General features: G+C 37.4%; 1 protein-coding gene across 1 annotated transcript in view; it reads left to right on the top strand.

Moving 5' to 3' along the window:
* Nucleotides 1-21,526, top strand: part of INPP5F (inositol polyphosphate-5-phosphatase F) — a 90,715-nt gene that overhangs the window by 55,924 nt on the left and 13,265 nt on the right. Inside the window, exons 4-14 of the mRNA XM_065894340.1 lie at nucleotides 1,298-1,426; nucleotides 1,651-1,818; nucleotides 1,936-1,992; nucleotides 4,103-4,301; nucleotides 4,846-5,025; nucleotides 5,922-5,989; nucleotides 11,037-11,161; nucleotides 11,929-12,006; nucleotides 12,911-13,031; nucleotides 14,613-14,741; nucleotides 20,480-20,597. Of these exons, the coding sequence (XP_065750412.1) occupies nucleotides 1,298-1,426; nucleotides 1,651-1,818; nucleotides 1,936-1,992; nucleotides 4,103-4,301; nucleotides 4,846-5,025; nucleotides 5,922-5,989; nucleotides 11,037-11,161; nucleotides 11,929-12,006; nucleotides 12,911-13,031; nucleotides 14,613-14,741; nucleotides 20,480-20,597 (1,372 nt within the window). The remainder of the gene's footprint in view (nucleotides 1-1,297; nucleotides 1,427-1,650; nucleotides 1,819-1,935; nucleotides 1,993-4,102; nucleotides 4,302-4,845; nucleotides 5,026-5,921; nucleotides 5,990-11,036; nucleotides 11,162-11,928; nucleotides 12,007-12,910; nucleotides 13,032-14,612; nucleotides 14,742-20,479; nucleotides 20,598-21,526) is intronic.

Below are 21,526 nucleotides of genomic sequence, written 5' to 3'. Positions count from 1 at the left end.
AAAAAAAATTTATAATCAAAACTCGAACCAGGGGACTTCCCTGGTGGTCCAGTGGTTAAGAATCTGTCTTGCAATACAGAGGACGCCAGTTCGATCCCTGGTCGGGGAACTAAGATCCCACATGCCGCGGGGCAACTGAGCCCGGGCGCCACAGCTAGAGAGCCCGTACGCCACAACTACCGAACCCATGTGCTCTGCAGCCCACGCGCCTGCCACAACTAATGAGCCCGTGCTTTCTGGAGCCCGAGCACCGTAATAAAAAAGATACTGTGTGCCACAACTAAGACCCTAATGCAGCCAAAAACTAAATAAATAAATAAAATTTTTAAAAACCCCACAATCTTGAATTAGTTTTTTCTCCTCATTAAGTTTTTTTATCCTGTTTATAATCTAGTAATAGTTATTTTGTAAGTAAGACACTACTAATGATAACCATTTAGTGACTGTTAGCTCTTAACAGGTGTCTGCCACTTAGCATAGCAATAAAACCAGTGTATTGAAGAAATGGAATGTCTGCATATGGTTAATAGAATCCTTGTGTCCCTTTCAGAATATTTGCTTTGTGTGTTGAGCCACATGAAATTTTATGTAAAACGCTTGACTTTAACCAGGTAGTCCTCTGTAGAACCTCTGTGCCCTTCTCTTGTCTTAACACCTTCCCATCCTCTTCATCACCTTTGTTGGTTGGACTGCATGTTTCCTGCAGCCCCTACTTTCTGCTTCAAACTTAATCTCTGGACCCAAAGAGTGTGTTTTTATGCTGATTTCATTAGTGTGTGTGACGATAGGAGGCGAGAGAGTGGTTGAAACGTCCAGCTTTTAATATTCCCAATAGAGCAGACTCTTGGCAACTTCTCACTCAAAACACTCAATTAACTAGCATGAATATTTAGCATATATTGCTCTAAAGAAGTGTGACTAGAGCATAGCATATGTGTATTTTGCACTATTTTTAATCTTTGAAGCCAATTTTTAAAGCGTTAATGAATCCCAACCAAAGCATTTTATTCTTCAGTTATATTACATAAGAACTTACTATCATCCTAACCTGAATTTTCTACCCCTAAATCCTAAGTATATCCTGCCCTGTATTCTTTGCTTATCCTCTACTGTAGCTTTCTCATCCTTGAAACCACAGCTGTGTTTTCTAATATCAGTTGTCTGCTGGGTCATTTCACCTGCTCTTGATGTTTTAACCGCGGTGCTTGAGGAATAGTGACACTTCTGCACTCACACTTGAACATTAAGCAAGGAGGTATTAGTAATAATGAATCCTCTTTCTCCTCCTATTATTTAGCTCTGTAAGAAACATCATTTTGGAATTAACAAACCAGAGAAGATTATACCATCTCCTGATGACTCAAAGTTTCTACTGAAGACCTTTACGCATATTAAATCCAATGTGTCTGCTCCTAATAAAAAGAAAGTAAGAGTTTAATTGATATGGGCTTGGAATTCATCTTTGATTAGTTTTAAATTGAGGGGTGACTTTCCTGCTAATAAACTTACTTTCAAACTACTTGTCATATTAAAGCACCATCTCTGCGTATCCTCGGGGTTATTTTTTACTTTGCTCCTAGGGAGTTGTGTGGTATCCACACAAGGCTTTACATTTAATTCCTGCAGTAATAGTAGATTAATTTCTTACAGGTTAAGGAAAGTAAAGAAAAGGAGAAGTTGGAGAGAAGATTACTTGAGGAGTTGCTGAAGATGTTCATGGACTCAGAATCCTTTTACTATAGCTTGACCTATGACCTGACCAATTCAGTGCAGAGGCAGAGTGCTGGGGAGAGGGACCCCTGTCCTCTCTGGCAAAAGGTACCTCTCACAGCTCAGAGCAGGGTTTGCCACCAGAACAATTTATGGACCCGTTTGGCTTCTATAGGAGAACTGAAACGACATGTTTCTGAACTGTTTGTTTTCTACCTTTTCCAGGTTGATGACCGATTTTTTTGGAATAAATATATGATACAAGACCTTACTGAGATTGGTGTGAGTAGTTGTTTCTGAAATATTCTAAGGTAGTTTATAGTTGTTAGGCAAATATTTTTAAGTTGTACTAAAATAAAAATTTTAAATCTCACGTAATGTTTTCCCCTGTAGAATGAGAATCATTTAGCTAGGGAAAACCAGGGCACTACTTTAAGGCAGTTCATAATTTGACTATATAGCCACGGGCTTATCTTTTTAGCAGGTTTCCATAGAACAGTCATAATTTAAGGCTGTGGAACTAATATCCATAGAGTTCCTGTAAAAGGTATTTTGTTTGTACCCATTGGAAGTGTTGAAGCCCGGTTTTCCTTTAGTGATACCAGTCATTTAATGTTCCTGTTTCCTCATATGGAAATTGGAGTAGACAAATCTCTAAGAATGTTCCAGTACTACAAGTATTCGAATCAGGGAAGACAAGGGGGTATGATGAGATTATTGCATGAGGTTCCTTCAGGTTTAATGATTACCGTCTTCCTTTACTCTGTCATGTATATTGGAGAATTATGACTGTCCAAAGACAGTTCATTTATTCGGTCAATCAACCAATATTTATCGAAAGCCTGCCATGTGCCAGTTACTGTTTTGGACACAAATTGAGCAAAAAGTTGAATAGGGTCACAGATTATCTTTTTCTTAACCTTTCAGAAAGTTCAAACCTTTTTTCTTTCTGTTTCTCCCTATTGGTGGTGGTTAGTATAAATGATTTTGACCTATTTATCTGGTGGTATCTAAAACTAGGTATCTATCATGGCTTACCTCTCTAAAATGTTCTTGCCTCTCTGTGATGCTGATCAAACCATGACCACCGAGACTTAATGATAGGGGGAGAAAAATAAGGGTGTCTGTAATGAGTATTTGTCCTGTTTGCTGACATATTGAGCTCTAATGTGTTTTGCAGAGTTTTTGTCAGACCCGTAGCATCACCATTTAAAACCGATGACTTACAATAAAGGTGGCATTTCGTAGCATACCGATCTCTGTTCCCGCTGAGAGTTTTGTATTTATTGCTAAAACAAAAATATAAATAATGAGAATGGTGATAAAAGTAATGAATGCAGATAGATCCTTTGCTTCACTATTTTCAACTCTAACCACCTTCCTAAGATCCTATCTGCAGGCTCCATAAAACAAAACTGTGAGATAGGACCTGGAGTATATAAGTAGTATATTTCATAGCTACTTTAGACTGTGAAAGAAGGGGTGGATTTGAAGTTGATGCTGAGATTAAGGCTAGATACAGATATGGAGATAGGAGGGAAGGAGGGGCTAAGAACAGCTTCTCTGGAGCACTTTGCATCCTTTACTGTCCCTGCATACAGTCAGTTGAGAAATCTGAGTATTCTTAGTCGGAAAGACTAAGAGGAAATCTCTAACTTTAATTAATACTCTCCTAATTACATTGGATGACTTTTTTTTTTTTTTTTTTGGATGACGTTTTAAAATAAGATATTTATGGAAAGGATTCTTTTTTTGGTTCATTGACTACTTGGATTTTAGCTTGGCAGAGCAAGACTTTTTTTAAACTAGAAAGTAGAATAGACCTCTGTGTTTCATAATAAAGTGATCAGAGTTGGTTGTATTTAATTAAAGGCTTAATACAATTGGGAGTTGAAAATCAACCTTTAAGCTTTATTTTCTTCTATACCAGCAGGAAGAACCATAATAGCCACATTTATTAAATCCTTACTATTAGGCAGGCACTACGCCAAACACTTTTTAGATGTTACTCATTTAATCTTCACAACAACCTTATGAGGTTGTCGTTTTTCTTATTTCACAAAGCAGAATGCCGAGGCATGGCAAGGTTAAGTGACTCACCTGCGTCAGGAAGTAAGTAGTGGAGCTTGAATTTGTACCCAGCAGCTGTGGTCCCTTTCAGGCAGCTCTTCTTATGAATGACCACCATAAACAAAAGGAAAGGCTCTCACCTCCGCCCCCCTCCCTCCCTCCATTCCTTAGTGTTCTCCAAAAAGCAGAAAATATAGTTAAAGGACGGAAGGTTTCTGCTTCTAATAAACTAACAACAAGTATGTGCTAACTACCGCGTGGGTGTAAGGAAGTAGCAGTGCTGTACAGAAGAGGAGCAACACGATGTTCGTGTTATTTTCAGACACCGGATGTGGACTTCTGGATTATCCCCATTATTCAAGGTTTTGTGCAGATTGAAGAACTTGTGGTTAATTATAATGAGTCATCTGACGATGAGAAAAGCAGCCCGGAGACCCCCCCTCAGGAGTCCCCCTGCGTAGATGACATTCACCCACGCTTCCTAGTGGCTCTCATTTCACGCCGAAGTAGACACAGAGCAGGTGAGTGGAGGGCTGTAATAGTGTACAAATTAAATCCAGGCGAGAATGGAACATCTGCAGATGTATTGAAATGGTAATGACAATAATGGATTTGGAAACACAGTTGGCTTCAAAGTGCCCAGTGACTCTCAATAGTGTGATATAATTGGGGACCAAGTTTTTGGAGAGAAGTGAATGGGAGAGAGTTAACAAAAGGGAAAAGAAAAGGAGGTATATATGTGGAAAAGAGCAGAAAGTCACTTGGGATGTGCTTCTAGATACCATTGTTCCTACTGACAGCCTATATCACAGTAATAAATCCTTCCCGAGTGCTAGCACCTTTGGGAAAAACCTGCTCTTTCAGTTCACAGGAACTATCTCAGCTTCAACTTTTAAAAAACGATGAATACAGGCATGATCTGGGGTAAGTTGATACTGTTCTGCCTCGCAGTTGCTCATTAGATCCCCAAGGCTGTCCTGAAAGACACAGATTTGGTTAAGAAGCATATCTAGTGAGACTAATTTTTTTTTTCAATGTTGCTGTTTTGTTTTAATTTTCTTTTAGGAATGCGTTATAAACGAAGAGGAGTGGATAAAAATGGAAATGTTGCAAATTATGTGGAGACTGAGCAGTTAATTCATGTGCATAATCATACCTTGTCATTTATTCAAACACGAGGCTCTGTGCCTGTGTTTTGGAGCCAGGTTGGGTATCGATATAATCCAAGACCTCGGCTGGACAGAAGTAAGCCTGTCTGTTTTTTGGTTTGCAGATGATGATTTCAGAGGGAGTTTTTTAACATATTAGATACTTCATAGGTTCGGATTTGTTTTGCCAGATACTTCATTTAAAATAATAACTCATGGTAAAATTTAATAGTGATATAATAATCACAAAAGTAATAATGGTTGTTGACAATTTAAGTAATTGACAATAAAAAGATTCCAAAAGAGAGCAAAACAGAGCTTAATTCACAGATTTTAATTTGTTGTTTCTTTAAAGAATACTTTATTACATGCTTAATTTTGGAAAAGTGTAAATATGGCCAATATTTATAGAAGCAGGAAATATCTTAAATAAGACAGCATCTACAAGGAATAGATAGGATGCCTTTACTCACATGTTTTGCTGGGAAAGGTTTGTTGTTGTTTTAAATATTAAGGACTTAATTTCTTCCAGTATTTTAACTTTAGCACTGGAATAGCTAAGTCATGTCAATCTAATTAGATTACTGAAAGAAGCTGATTTAAAAAATTGTTTTCAGAATATTTTTCTCTCAAAACAATTTATATTTGTGAGAATTCAGTAAAACTTCAGTTTTTAACATCCTTGTTTTAAAGGGGTTTTTATTAATTTATTATGAACGACATGAAACCTTTTCTGACAAGTTGGCTGGTTATATAAATAATAAATGTCATTTCATAGTTGCCACCTTCAGTATTTCAGTTTAGTCTAATTGGGGGGGAAAAAATCAGAGATCTTCCGCTTAGCATTTCATTTTAAAATACTGGTTTTAGACAATCTTAGTTACATTTGGGCTGTCAATAAATTATGTAAAAGTAAACGTAAAGGTGGAATAGACACTAATTTCTGTGTTACACGTGGGAAGGAAAAAAAGATTTTGTATCACTTCTTTGTAGGTGAAAAGGACACTGTCGCCTATTTCTGTGCCCATTTTGAAGAACAACTGAAAATTTACAAAAAACAGGTGGGTTTTGATCTGTAGTAATAAGTGTTCCTTCATATTTTTAGAAATGGTTATGCATCTGTTTCTTTAAATTTCATGAAAATAATATACGATTCATAATTAAGCAAAATGGCATTTCTCGTGAAGTTAAAGGACACATAGCTAAGAGTGTTCTTAATATTCTTTAAGAATTATCATTGAGTCAGCTACTTTAGACTGTTTTTAGATGAGATTAATCTACTGTCAATTACTACAATCTGAGAAGTATCTGGAGTAGGATAGGAAAAGCATCTCTCAGTACCACCTATAGGTCCATCTCTTTGAGGTAACAATTTGGTATGTATCCTTCAATATCTTTTTTCTCGGCCCACCGTTCTTATTTATTCATACATTCATATGCAGGTATGTGAACATATAAACCAAAATCAATTGAGAACTGTTAGGTGAAATACAAGTTCAACAAGATGACCAGATTTCATACAGATTAATATAGACTAATCAGTAACTCTTTTATCCATTAGCAATGACCAGTCTGAAGGTGTAATGCCATGGGATGCATTTTTCTAACAGTAACAAAAATAGGAAGAAACAACCTGAAATCTACCGAACATACAAAAAAGATAGCATGTATATGGGGGCAAGGGTGTGGGGAGGGGAGGATTACTGAAGAACGTAAAAGAAGACTTGAATAAACGGAGAGAAAATACCATGTTCCTGGAAGGAAAGACTCAATATTGAATAGATTTCAGTTGTTAATATATAAATTTTGTGCAATCTCAAAGAAAGTCCCATCAGGGAAATAAAAAGCAAACCCTCATATTGAAAAAAAATATAAAGTTTGTAGTAAGAGATAAAGGCAGGTAACTGGGGAAATGAGAACGCTCACACATTGCTGGGAGCAGCATAAGTTGCTATAGCCATTTTGAATGGTATTATCAATCAAAATAAAATATGCTTGGGCTTCCCTGGTGGCGCAGTGGTTGAGAGTCTGCCTGCTGATGCAGGGGACACGGGTTCGTGCCCCGGTCCGGGAAGATCCCACGTGCCGCGGAGCGGCTGGGCCCGTGAGCCATGGCCGCCGAGCCTGCGCGTCCGGAGCCTGTGCTCCGCAATGGGAGAGGCTGCAACAGTGAGAGGCCCGCGTACTGCAAAAAATAAAATATGCTTATACTGTTAATCCAGTAATTTGTCTTTTGATATCTATCCTACATACCATATACAGAAATCAGTTCCAGATGAATGTGGATCTAAATGTGAAAGGTTAATAAGCCTTTTAAAGGAAAATATAGAACATCTTTTGACCTTGGGTCTTAAACAGGGCTTTAAAAGCACTAACCATAATGAAAAAAAAATGACTTTACTAAATGTTTAATTTTTACTAAAATTTTATTTATTGAAACTTTATTGAATGATCAAATATTTTGAATATTAAAATACTACTATATGTTATAAATATTATTTATTAAAATTAAATATGACTTAAGCACCAACCATAATGAAAAAATTGATAAATTTGACTTCACTGAAATAAAAGAACTTCTGATTATTAAAAGGCACCATTAAGAGAATGGAAAGGCAATTCACAAAGCGGGAGAAGACATATATAAGACAAAGGACTTTTATCTAGAGTACATTAAAAAGTCCTATAAATCCATAAAAAAGGTGTACAGCCCAAAAGAAAATTGGACAAAAGACTCGAGCAGATTCTTCATGAAAAAGGATGTCCAAAGGCCAATAAACATGAAAAGGTGTTCCACGTCGTTAATCATCAGGGAAATGCAAACTAAAACCACCATTCACAAAACCAGAATGACTAAAATAAAAATGGCGGGAAGTACAAATTTTGTCAAGGATGACAAAAAAATTTAAATCTCCCTGAGAGAAACATGTGTTCAATCAAGGAGGCATGTATAAGCCTCCTTATTGCAGCATAAATAAACCCTTTGTTCATCGGGAGGTCAGTGGGTAAATAAAGTACAGCATATGTAAAGTGCTGCATACAAATGCTTAAAAATGATGAGGGGTCTTCCCTGGTGGCACCGTGGTTGAGAATCTGCCTGCTAATGCAGGGTACACGGTTTCGAGCCCTGGTCTGGGAGGATCCCACATGCCACGGAGCAGCTAGGCCCGTGAGCCACAACTACTGAGCATGTGCATCTGGAGCCTGTGCTCCGCAACAAGAGAGGCTGCGATAGTGAGAGGCCCACGCACCGCGATGAAGAGTGGCCCCCGCTTGCCACAACTAGAGAAAGCCGTCGCACAGAAATGAAGACCCAACACAGCCAAAATAAATTAATAAAAACTCCTACCCCCAACATCTTATTAAAAAAAAAAAATGATGAGGTACATCTGTGTGTACTAATGTGAAAAGATCTTAAACTCATACAGTGGAGTGAGAAAGACTGCTAACAGCATATGGCATGTCACCATTTAAAAACTCCCGCAAAACAAAACTGTCATATGTAATTCTCTTCCATATATATGTGTTCTCACCTACATATGGCATGCACATTTATATAGGAACGCACTTAGATGGCCTGAAAAGGTACACATCAAGCTTGTAGTGGGAGTTACCTTCAGGGAAGACTGTGGACTTAGCTTGTGGTCAGGAAGGACGTGACCTTTATCTACGTTTGAATTTTTTTACGATGTAAATAAATTTCACGTATTCGCAATATGTGTAATTATAAGTAGCATTGAAGAGAATAAACCATAATTTAACACACAATCACTGTAAAAATTGAAGTAATTGTGAGGTATGTAAAGGAAGTAGAAGAAATAACCTCTTCTCCACCCTCATTCCTGCTCCCTGTTGACTTTCACAACCTGTTTGTACACATCATACTCACCAACTTTATAGGCGTATGTGTTGAGGAGACACTTGTTCCTGTCTAACAGTACCCCAAGAGTGTTCTTTTATCCACCCTCATCCGCTGGGTAATTGCTCTCTGGGAGGTGGGCATACGGTCCGTCTGACTCAGTCATGGTGTCACTACTGTTGCTTTTGCCTGTATTTGGTACAGGCGTGGGCTTGTGTATGTTCTTGGCACTTTGGCCAATGAGGTCTGATGTGAAGGGAAGTCTGCTGGGAGGCTCTGGGCAAGATTTCCTGCTCTAATAAAAAGAGATACAGGAACCCACAGTCAATCCCTCTGTGGTGGTTGTGTCTGGATTTGGTTCGTACTGCTGCAGCTGTGTCAAGCCTAGGTCATTAGCCTGAGGATTGACTAGTATGCCGAGGATGGCAGGACAAAAAGATAGATCTGGTTTTGGTCACCATTGAATGAAGCAGTTCTGGAACCGTGCAACCTCGACTTCTGAGGTTCAGAACAGATTTCCGTTCTGAGATTTGAGTCAGTAATTTGTCGTTTGCAGCGAAAAACATCTTGACACATGCATATTACACATTCAAAATTTAAGTCGAAAGAGGGCTATAAGCTATGGGATATACACTATTCTGCAACTATTTTCACTTAATAGCTCATGGCTATTATTTAACCATTTCTCCATTGGTGGACCTTTAGGATATAGTTTTTGCTATTCTAAAATTCTCCAGAAAACATCCTTTATATATTTTGGAACACTTGTGTGCTTTATAAAGTTCTAGAGGTGAAATGGCTGGATCAAACATTACATTTCTTTTAGGTTGATACCTACCACTCAGTTGCTTCCAAAAAGATCACACCAGTGTACACTCTCAGTAACAGTGGGAGCCAGTGCCCATTACCCCATATACTCACTAATGCTGTCTACATTTAGTGTTCAGCTTTTGCCTGTCTATATGTGAAAACTGGTTTCCTGTTTTAAAATGTACGTTTCTTTAAAGTTGTAGTCTCATGTTTATTGGCTATTTGTTTATCTTCTCTTGTGAATATCCTCTGTATCCTTTACCCATTTTTTTCCTTACTGAATTTATAGCACTCTTTATATATTAATGGTTTTTATGTTGCAGGCATATTCCCCTAGGTAGTCCTTTATATTTTTTTTAACCTTTGCTTATTCTGTCATTTAGTACACAGAGGTTTTATATTTTTATGTTGTCACATCTGTCCATCTTTTCTTTACGCTCTCTGGTTTTTGTTATGCTTAGAATGTCAGTGCCATCCTTCAATTAGGGAAAAATCATCCCAACATTTCATCTAGCTTTTTTATAACTTGAAGAAAAAATATATAGATCATTAATGCATCTAGAATCTATTTTGTGTATAATGAAGTGTAGAGGGCTAACTTAAGTCCCCCTCCATGTAAACAGACAGTTATCCCAATACCATTTGTAGTATACCACTATAGTATAGTCCACACATAGTCCACATATAGTATAGTCCATATTTCTCTCAGAATGATGTAACCATAGCTTAGATTCCTCAGTGTACATACGTCTGTCTCTAGGCCATCTGACCTGTTCTGTTGAGTCATTCATTTTTCTGCACTTGTACCACAGTTTTAATCACTATACATTTAAAGTATGTTTTGCTCTCCAACGGGACAAGTCCTTTATTATTATTAGTGTTCAAATATTTTCCTGTATTATTCACTGTTCCAGATAAACTTCAGAATTAATTTTCCAAGTCTATAAAAAGATCCTGATTGAATTTTGATTGGGATTGTTGAGTATATAGATTAACCTAGGGAGACTTGACATCTTTACAATATTGAATCTTGCCATCTAGCACCATGGTGTGTCTCTCCATTTATTTAGGTTTTCTTTTACGTTTCAGCAAAGTTTCAGAGTGTCCAGTATGTAGGTTTTGTATATTTCTTTAAAAATTATTCTAGAGATTTAAAATACCTCCTATTATAAAGGAATTTGTTTTCATTTTATATTCTGAGAGGTTATTGCAAATGTATAATGTGTAAAAAAGCTATTCATGCCATTGATGTAAGTTCTCATAAACCTAAATGTAACAAATGAAAATCTTATAGGGAAAAAAAAATTGAGGCTTGAGTGGATTAATTTCTGAGTCTGGCTATAAATTATTTCTAAAACATAATTCTAAATAAATTCAGTAAAAATTATGAGTCTAATGTCTGATTAAACTAAATTTTTTCCTTTTCTTTACTCTCACAGGTTATTATTAATTTGGTAGACCAGGCAGGAAGAGAGAAAATAATTGGCGACGCTTACCTGAAACAAGTGTTGCTCTTTAACAACTCACACCTCACTTACGTTTCATTTGACTTCCATGAGCACTGGTAAGATGGCTTCCTGAGAGGAGTTTTGATCGGTTCCAGTGTTTGTGGTAGACACTGCCACAGGGACCTTAGTTTTTCTTCTCTTTATTGGGAAGAAAATCTTGTTCTCCTCCTTGTTAGAAAGGAAAGGACTATCATTTGTTTACTTAGTTCCATTTACATACGGGTTTTATTTTGCCTAAAAATTTAAGTTAATTCTTCCTGAAATATTTACAGTCTTTTTGTTCCAAAATGACTTGGAGACTTAGAGTTCCTTTTTTCCTTTTATCCTTCAGTAAAAGAATTTCTGGAACTTTCCCTTTCTGCTTGAGTTTGAGCCTGGCAGGAGTAATAGTGTTCCCTTACTTAAAACTCATCCTGCTGGCTCATCTTTGTACTGTTAGTAATACTGCTCTCTCTTGGGATAACTCCACTGGAGTTTGCTCTGGAAAAACAACAATCATTTTGATGGTAATTTTAACCTGTGTGTATTCTGAAAGCAAGTTTCTTCTGTCATAATCTTGACTCTAATGTGGGTTCATTTACATAGGTATTGAAAATTTTGGTGGGGAAAGAAGCTTCTGATGGCTGTGATATGTTTCACATATCACATATTTTCTTTCATAATGAAGATTAGTTATAAATATTTATATAATTGCCTATTTAAAGTAGTGTTATTCTCATATTTATAGTAATAATTTTCTTTCATTTTTCCAAGTAACCTTAGATATCATAAGCTTAAAAAAATTATTAAAAAAATTTTTTTTTCCTTTTGGCATGTATTTTAGCCGAGGAATGAAGTTTGAGAATGTTCAAACACTAACAGATGCCATTTATGACATTATTCTTGACATGAAGTGGTGTTGGTAGGTATTTCGTAAGAAATCAGTTTGACAGACTCTTGGTCTGTGAAATCATATGTATTTGTCTAGTACCACTAAGTGTTAAAATAATAGCAGGCTGAGAAAGGATTTTTGTTTTTCTTGTTTTGCTTCCCAATTCCTATTCTCCTTTTCAAAAGGGTGTGAGTCATGAGGCATAGGTAGCTTTGAACAGGGGAAAGGTGTCAGGTGGTCACAGCAAATGGAGTGGAGTGCTCCGTGACTATTCCTTAATTCCTTCTAATGCTCCATGATCTACATTTCTTCTTGGTCCCTAACATGGGAAGGAAGGTTTAGAGGTATTTGGTCCCAGTTTTGAGACATTTAAAAATTATCAGAGAAGGAAGTTGATTCTTCAGAGGAGACGTAGGAAGAAGAAGTTGGCTTAAAGGACAGGAGAGAACATTTGATTAGATTTTAAGGCCACAGGTGGCTAGAGAAGTTAGATGAGTGAGGCATGCGGCATGACTTCTCACTGGGTGATAGAGTGAATTAGTCTGTTCAAGCTAATTTAGATGCATTTCTACTTGAAGTCAAAAAGGAGGAATGGGATGGTGTTTTAAAGTGCCTTCTGGTTTTAAATGTGTAGAAAAGCATAACTAGGGTTTGTATCAGCTCTGCCTAGTAGTTGTGTGACTCGGGCAAGTCACTCTTTCTGTACCTGTTTTTCTTCCCCCCCAAAACGGGGAGAATATCTTCTTTGTTGAGTTATTGTGTAAATTAACAATAACGTCTACAAAGGTCTCAGTTATGCCTGCCACATAATAATATTCTAAGCAAATTGATAACCAATGTTGCTGTTGTTATTATTATACTGTGAAGAATTGTGGGTTTTGAAAACTTTAAAGTATTTCATATTGTAAAGTAATTCCATACTGTTTTTGAAAAGGGTTGATCAAGCTGGAGTAATATGTAAACAAGAAGGGATTTTTCGAGTTAATTGCATGGACTGCCTGGATCGCACCAATGTGGTCCAAGCTGCCATTGCACGAGTGGTCATGGAACAGCAGGTAATTTGAAGTCCACTGTATTGTAAATATTCATTTTTAATTTTTTTCACATGTAAACCAGTAACTACAATCTTTGTTCCATAGAACATTTACAGCATGCAAACATCCTTGTTGCTTTAAAACCTGGAAAGTACAGCCTTTCCTAGAAATCAGTTGAATCAAATGGCGTTTTCTTAAGTACTCATTTCAAAAATGTGAGGCCCAGCATTTAAAATTGTACTGGGTGGCACTGTGTAGTCATTTACCTTTTTCTCTCAGCTCCAAACACTCGCTTCTGTATTGGGGCATGGGGTCTGCACACCACCTTTCTGCTCAACCAGCTGGTTCCATGTCAGGCTCTGCCAATAGAGGGCATTAAAGGAAGACCATGAGGCTGGAGGAGGACAAGGGGACAAGTTCCTTCACCCGTGTTATATTCCCATCATCAGCACCCTCTCTGTGGCTTTGGTTCCTTTGGCACCACAGAACCAGCCTCTTCCCTTTGTGCCCCAACCCTGCTGTTTCCTAGAGTCATTATATCTCTTACCTCAGTGTCCCCTTTTAGATCTTTCAGCCCTATAACACCTGGGTAATGAATTCCCAAGGTTGACATTCCTAGCATGTTTCTTTCTCCTGATAGAACCTTGTGACTATCCTTTGGGGATGCCGTCTACTGTCACACTGAAGCAGCCAGGCTTTGGAGATCAAGCCCTGGCCCTAGCACATACAAGGTGTTGACCCCATGCAAAGAATTCAACCTCTCCAAACTTCTATCTCCTCATCTATAAATGGGGGGTAATAAGAGTATTGATTGCACAGGGTGGTTATGAGGAGTAAATGAGATAATTTATTTTAAAAAGCTCAGACTTCCCTGGTGGCGCAGTGGTTAAGAATCCACCTGCCACTGCAGGGGACATGGGTTCGAGCCCTGATCCGGGAAGATCCCACATGCCGCAGAGCAACTAAGCCTGTGCGCCAAAACTACTGAGCCTGCACTCTAGAGCCCACAAGCCACGACTACTGAGCCCACGTGCCACAACTACTGAAGCCCGCAGCCTAGAGCCCATGCTCTGCGACAAGAGAAGCCACTGCAGTGAGAAGCCCACACACCACAACGAAGAGTAGCCCCTGCTCACCATAAATAGAGAAAGCCCACGCTCAGCAACAAAGACCTAATGCAGCCAAAAATAAAATAAATTTATATTTAAAAAAAGCTCTTAGAATGTGGCACCAGACTTAACATTTATTGGGCACTTACTGCTCTGCTACTATTAATATTATTGTTGTTTCTATATGGTTTTTTGATGGTTAGTTTCACTTCATAGCCAAATTTAAAAGAAAGACAAAATATAATAGTATGAGTCTACACATTAAAAATTACAGCAAAACAGTATAAATTTTTTATTCTATTTATTCAGATGTAGCAATTCATAAAGCTATCTTTCAAGTGGTGCTTAATTTTGAAAAAGTCTGAAAACATCATTTTTTAAAATTTAAGGGTCCTAAATTGTACATGCATATGCTTCCTTTCTCTGCAGTATACATTTTATGCTATAGTGTCCTGGCTTATATGCAGTTAATCTACCAATGTATTAATTTTAGCTGAAAAAATTAGGTGTGATGCCCCCAGAGCAGCCACTACCGGTGAAATGCAATCGCATTTATCAGATAATGTGGGCCAACAACGGTGACTCCATTAGCAGACAGTATGCTGGGACAGCTGCCCTGAAGGTAAGTACCTGCAGCCAGCATCTGTGGGTCATTATGTGGGACACAGGGTATAGATTAAAACCAACTTGGTTTTTGAGAGAAAAGTACATGGGCTTCAGGTGGTAGGTGTATGTAGTTGACTCCTTTCTGGAATGTTTGGGTAAGGCAGGGGTCACACATTCAAATTCCACAGATGCCAGGTAATGTGACCCATTAGATTAAAGGGAGAGATGGGCTGTGTGGACCTGAGGAAGAGCATATGTTGTCTTAGGAAGGTGCTGTTCTGCTACTTCCTAATGGGGATGGAGGCCCAATGTTGCTAGATCTCCCAGTTTTCAAGGGAGTTTGGAAAGTTGGAATTTTAAGTATGGCGGTTAAAACTTTATACAGACAAAATAAAACATGTCTATATTGGTGGGATTTGGGTCCCTGGTATAATTTGCCTCCTCTGAACTTGAATCCCAACCCTGCCTCTTACTAGCTCTGTGACTATGGGCAAGTCACTTAACTTCTCTGTGTCTGTCTCTTCATTTGTAAAACAGGAATAATACTAGGCCCACTTCAAAAAATTGGCATGGGATTATATGAGTTAATAACATGTTAGAGCTTGGACCATTCCCTGACACATAGTAAATTGTTGAAGAAAAGTTTTATTATCTTTTTGTGATTGTTATACATAAAGTCTTTTGAAGATCCCACCAAGCTGATCTTCACAGAATTTAATGTAAATGTAAACTGTAGTCACTGGTCACTAAAGACTACCTCTGTGGGCCATAGGAAGTGGTTGAATTAGCTTAAATTAGGTTTATGTTAATTTTCCTTCAAGGTAATAGTTCACCCCAGGATATTTGTTATAACAAATTGTACCATCGAGAGCTCAACAAGCATCAGATTATCCATCTTTTAGTTGGGTGATGAATGTCAAAAAGCTTTTTGTTAATTAAGGAAACTGAACTTTAGAAATCCTTGTGCAAGTTATTGTTTAAAGAGAAGTACTACTTATGCACTCAACGTCAGAGCACCTAAATATATAATGCAAATACTAATAAAACTAAAATGAGAAATAAACAGCATTACAATAATAGTAGAGGACTTTAACAGCCCACTCTCAACAATGGATAGATTATCCAGGCAGAAAATTAATAAAGAAACAACGAATTTGATTTGAACAACACTATAGACCCTATGCACCTAACAGACATATACAGAACATTCCATCCACCAACAGTAGAATACACATTTTTCAGAAGCACAAACGAAACATTCTCCAGGATAGATTATATGTTAGGCCACAAAACAAGTCTCAGCAACTTCAAGAAGATAGAAATTATATCAGGTATATTTTCTGAGCACAGTGGTATGAAACTAGAAATCAGTAACAGGAGGAAAATTGGAAAATTCACAAATATATGGCAATTAACATACTGTTGAACAACAGATGGATCAAAGAAGAAATCGAAAGGGAAATCAAAAAATATCTTGAAACAAATTAAACTGGAAACACAACATACCAAAATTTATGGGATGCAGCAAAAGCAGTTCTAAGAGGAAACTTTATAGCTATAAATGCCTATATTAAGAAAAAAGGAAGATCTCAACCTAACAATTACACCTCAAAGAGCTAGAAAAAGAAGAAGAAACTAAACCTAAAGTTGGCAAGAGGAAGGAAGTAATAAAGATTAGACCAGAAATAAGTGAAATAGAAAATAGAAAAACAATAGAAAAGATCAACAAAGTTAAGAGTTGGCTGTTGAAGAGATAAACAAAATTGACAAACTCTTAGCTAGGCTAACCAAGGAAAAAAGAGAGAGAATTCAAAATTATAAATGAAAGAGATATTACAACTGATACCACAGAAATACATAGGATTATGAGACTACTATGAACAGGCGTATGCCAACAAATTGAACAATTTAGAGGAAATGGATTAATTCCTAGAAACATACGACCTACCAGACTGAATCATGAAGAAACAGGAAATCTGAATAGACCAATGAGTAAGGAGATTGAATCAGTAATCAAAAAGCTCCCAACTAAGAAAGGCCCAGGACTAGGTGGTTTCACTGGTGAATTCTACAAACATTTAAAGAAGAATTAATACCAGTCCTTTTCAAACTCTTTTCAAAAAATAGAAGAGGGAACACTTCCAAACTGTTTCTATGAGGCCCTGATACATAAATTAGATAAAGACACAAGAAGAAAACTCTGAGCCCATGTCCCTGATTACTGTAGATACAAAAATTCTCAACAAAATACTAACAAACCAAATTCAGCAGCTCATTAAAGGGATCATATTCCATGAGGAAGAGGGACTTACCCCTGGTTCAGAATTTGAAAATCAATAAATGTGTTACACCACATCAATAGAATGAAAGATAAAAATCATAGGATCATCTCAATAGATGCAAAAAAAAAAGCATTTGACAAAATTCAACATCCTTTCACCCAGTGGTGAAAACTGAAAGCTTTCCTCTCAGATCAGGAACAAGACAAAGTTGCTCAATTTCACCACTTCTATTCATCATAGTGCTGGAAGTCCTAGCCAGAGCAGTCAGGCAAGAGAAAGAAATAAAAAGCATCCAAGTTGGAAGGGAAGAAGTAACATTGTCTTGATTTGCAGGTGGTGTGTTCTTATGCAGTTGACTTTGAACAACATGGGTTTGAATTACACGGGTCCACTTTATATATGGATATTTTTCAATTGTAAATACTACAGTACTACACAGTCTGTGGTTGGTTGAATCCCTGGATGTGGAGGGAATGTGGATACAGAAAGCCGGCTATAAGTTATACAAAGATTAACCTCCACATTGTTAAAGGGTCAACCTTATATAGAAAATCCTAAAGACTCCACCAGAAAACTGTTAGAACTAATAAATTCAGTAAAGTTGCAGGATACAAAATCAACCTACCAAAATCTGTCGTTTCTATATGCTAATTGAGATTATCTAAAAAAGAAATAAAATAATCCCATTTACAGTAGCATCAAAAACAATAAAATAGTAAGGAATAAACTTAACCAAGAAGGTGAAAGATCTGTACACTAAAAACTGTAAGACGTTGATGAAAGAAATTGAAGAAGGCACAAATAAATGGAAGATAGCCTAGGTTCATGGCTTGGAAAAATTAACGTTAAAATATTACCCAGCGCTTCCCTGGTGGCGCAGTGGTTGAGAGTCTGCCTGCCAATGCAGGGGACACAGGTTTGTGCCCTGGTCCGGGAAGATCCCACATGCCGCGGAGCGGCTGGGCCCATGAGCCATGGCCACTGAGCCTGCTCATCCGGAGCCTGTGCTCCGCAACAGGAGAGGCTGCAACAGTGACAGGCCTGCATACCAAAAAAAAAAAAAAAAAAAAAAAAAAATTACCCAAAGCCATCTCCAGATTCAATATAATCACTATCAAAATTCCATTGGCATTTTCTACAAAAATAGAAAAAAAATCCTAAAATTCACGTGGAACCACAAGAGACCCCTAATAGCCAAAGCAATCCTGAGAAAGAACAAAACTGGAGATATCCCACTTCCTGATTTCAAACTATATCACAAAGCTGTAGTAATCAAAACAGTACTGGCATAAAAACAGGCACATAGACTAATGGAATAGAACCGAGAGCCCAGAAATAAACTCACGCTATCAGTCAACTAATAATTTGACAAGGGAGCCAAGGATACTCAATGGGGAAATGATAGTCTCTTCACTAATGCTGTTGGGAAACTGGATATTCACATGCAAAATAATTAAACTGGACCCCCTATCTTACACCATTCACAAAAATTAACTTGAAATGGATTAAAGACTGTAAAACCTGAAACTTTAGTTTACTCCTACAAGAAAACATAGGGAAAGTTCCATGACATTGATCTTAGCAATGATTTTTTGGACATGACACCAAAAGCACAAGAAGAAAAGTAAAAATAAACAAGTAGGATTACATCCAAAAAAAGCTTTTGCATGGTAAAATAAATAATCAACAAAATGAAAAGACAACCCATGGAATGGGAGAAAATATTTGCAAGCCATATGTCTGAGAAAGGGTTAATATCCAAAATATGTAACCAACTAGTGCAACTCAATAGCAAAAAACAAATAATCTGATTTTACAACAGGCAAAGGATCTGAACAGCCATTTTTCCAAAGAGGATATACAAATGGCCAACAGGTACATAAAAACGTGCTCAACATCAGTAATCATCAGGGAAATGCAAATCAAAACCACAGTGAGCTATCACCTCCCACCTGTTGGAATGGGTGTTATCTAAAAGACGAGATAACAAGTGTTGGGAGAAAAGGTAACCCTTGTACATTGTTGGTGCGAATGTAAATTGGCATAGCCACTATGGAAAATGGTAAGGAAGTTCCTCAAAAAATTAAAAATGGAGTTACCATATGATCTAGCAATCTTATTTTATGAGTATATATCCAAAGAAGATGAAATCAGTATGTCATAGAAATACCTGTACTCCTGTGTTCATTGTAGCACTATCCATAATAGTCAAGACCTGGAAACAACCTAAGTATCTGATGGTGGATGAATGGCTAAAGAAAACGTGTGTGTGTGTATACAAAATGTGTGTGTATATATATAATGGAATATCCAGCCATAAAAAAGAGGAAAATCCTAATATTTGCAGCAACATGGATGAACCTTGAGGACATTATGTTAAGTGAAATAAGGCAAACAGAGAAAGACAGATACTGCATGATCTCACTTATACGTGGAATTTTAAAAAGTCAGACTCATAGAAACATTGAGTAGATTGGTGCTTACCAGAGGATGGGGAAAATGGGGAGATATTGGTCAAAGAGTACAAACTTTCAGTTATAAGTTCTGGGGATCTAACGTACAGTATGGTGACTATAGTTAACAGTACTATATATATACACACACATATATCACATCATCACATTGTACACCTTAAACTTATACAATGCTACTTGTCAATTATACAAAGCTGGAAAAAAAAGAGGAACACTTTTTTTCCTTTGATATTAAAATTCTTTGGATGCAGCATTCATGTCTCTCTCTTTTATAATAGATTCATGTTGCTAAATTAATAACTTCCTGCGAATGACCTAATTGGCAACATGTTCTTCCTAAGCTGTCAATTTTAGGACCAGGCTTGTTTCCAAGATTGCCTTGGATAGAAATAGTGGGGTTGGGATGCGGGAGAAAGACTATGCTTTCCTTGCCTTAAGTTTAAGTCACTACCTCTCTAGGGACTTGCTCTGACACCTTTGTTGTGAAAACCAAGAGAAACAAAACAATTAAATCTTCATTGGATCATTCTACAGGGATTGTAATGTGCAGCAAGGTATGGAAACCTCTGCTCTCTCTATATATACACACAACCACATATGCAGGTTAAATTCCATTATAATAAGCTCTAGGGAACTGTCTACATTTTCCCACATCAGAAATGTGTGTTTTGAATATCATACCAGTTGGAGGTTTGAAAATCTTTTTGTTTTATTTATTATATAATAAGTTTTGACCTGTAAATTCTAGATATTCTACAGATTGCCAAGAATGGCTTTACCTTAAGGCACAGTCTAACTGTGGAGACTTTATGCCACCGATAGCATGTTTAATTGTTTGACATGCTTGGATCCGAGTCAAATACTAGTAGATATTTTAATTACATCATTTGGAAATTATAAAACCCTATAGATTTCCAGTCTTGAATCAAAAGCCCACATTGACTTCAGGAACATTTTTGTGCTTGAATAAATTGTTAAAGTGACTTTTTCCTTGACAGGGTGACTTTACAAGGACAGGAGAAAGGAAGTTAGCAGGAGTTATGAAAGATGGTGTTAACTCGGCAAATAGGTATTACCTGAATCGATTTAAGGATGCTTATAGGCAAGCCGTTATAGGTAAGGAACATAAATGCCTTTCTCTCTCTCAAATTTGTTATTCTTTCTGTGACTAACCTTTTACAGTAACCAACTTCATTAACATAGTTCATATGTTGTATAATATATTTGTGTCTATGTGTTGAACATCTTACCCAATAAGTCAAATTTTTACGAGATGAGAATTTTTAAAAAATATTTTATTTATTTATTTGGCTGCATTGGGTCTTAGTTGCAGCATGTGGGACCTTTGTTGCGGCATGCAGGATCTTTCGTCGTGGTGCACGGGCTTCTCTAGTTGGGGTGTGTGGGCTAAGTAGTTGCGGCGTGCAGGCTTAGTTGCCCCATGGCATGTGGGATCTTAGTTCCCCCACCAGTGATTGAACCCACATCCCCTGCATTGGGAGGCGGATTCTTTTTTTTTTTTAATATTTATTTGTTTGTTTTGGTTGTACTGGGTCTTTGTTGTGGCAGGTGGGCTCCTTAGTTACGGCTCGCTGGCTCCTTAGTTGCAGCGTGCAGGCTCCTTAGTTGTGGAATGCAAACTCTTAGTTGTGGCATGCACATGGGATCTAGTTCCCTGACCAGGGATCGATCCTGGGCCCCCTGCATTGGAAATGTGTAGTCTTATCCACTGTGCCACCAGGGAAGTCCCTGGAAGGTGGATTCTTAACCACTGGACCAGCAAGGAAGTCCCTACAAGATTAGAGTTTGACAGTTTTTTTAGGCTGGAGCAGCAAAAGAAACCGCTCATTTCCATACTTATTTGTCAATTTGTTATTCATGTAACAGAAGGCAGGGTTGAGGCTCCTGGAGTATGGAATAAGGTGCCCTAAAAACCTCATCGACTAAAAACTCCATATTCTATTTGTTTTTCCATTACTCAAGGCTGAGAGAGAAAAACGAGATGATTTTCTTTCTTCTTATAGTGTTTACCGTGTGTTCTTGCT

The sequence above is a fragment of the Phocoena phocoena genome, chromosome 16, assembly GCF_963924675.1.
Source record: "Phocoena phocoena chromosome 16, mPhoPho1.1, whole genome shotgun sequence".
Taxonomy (NCBI): Eukaryota; Metazoa; Chordata; class Mammalia; order Artiodactyla; family Phocoenidae; genus Phocoena; species Phocoena phocoena.
Note: the sequence above shows the minus strand (reverse complement) of the source record. Positions and strands in the feature narration are given on the sequence as shown.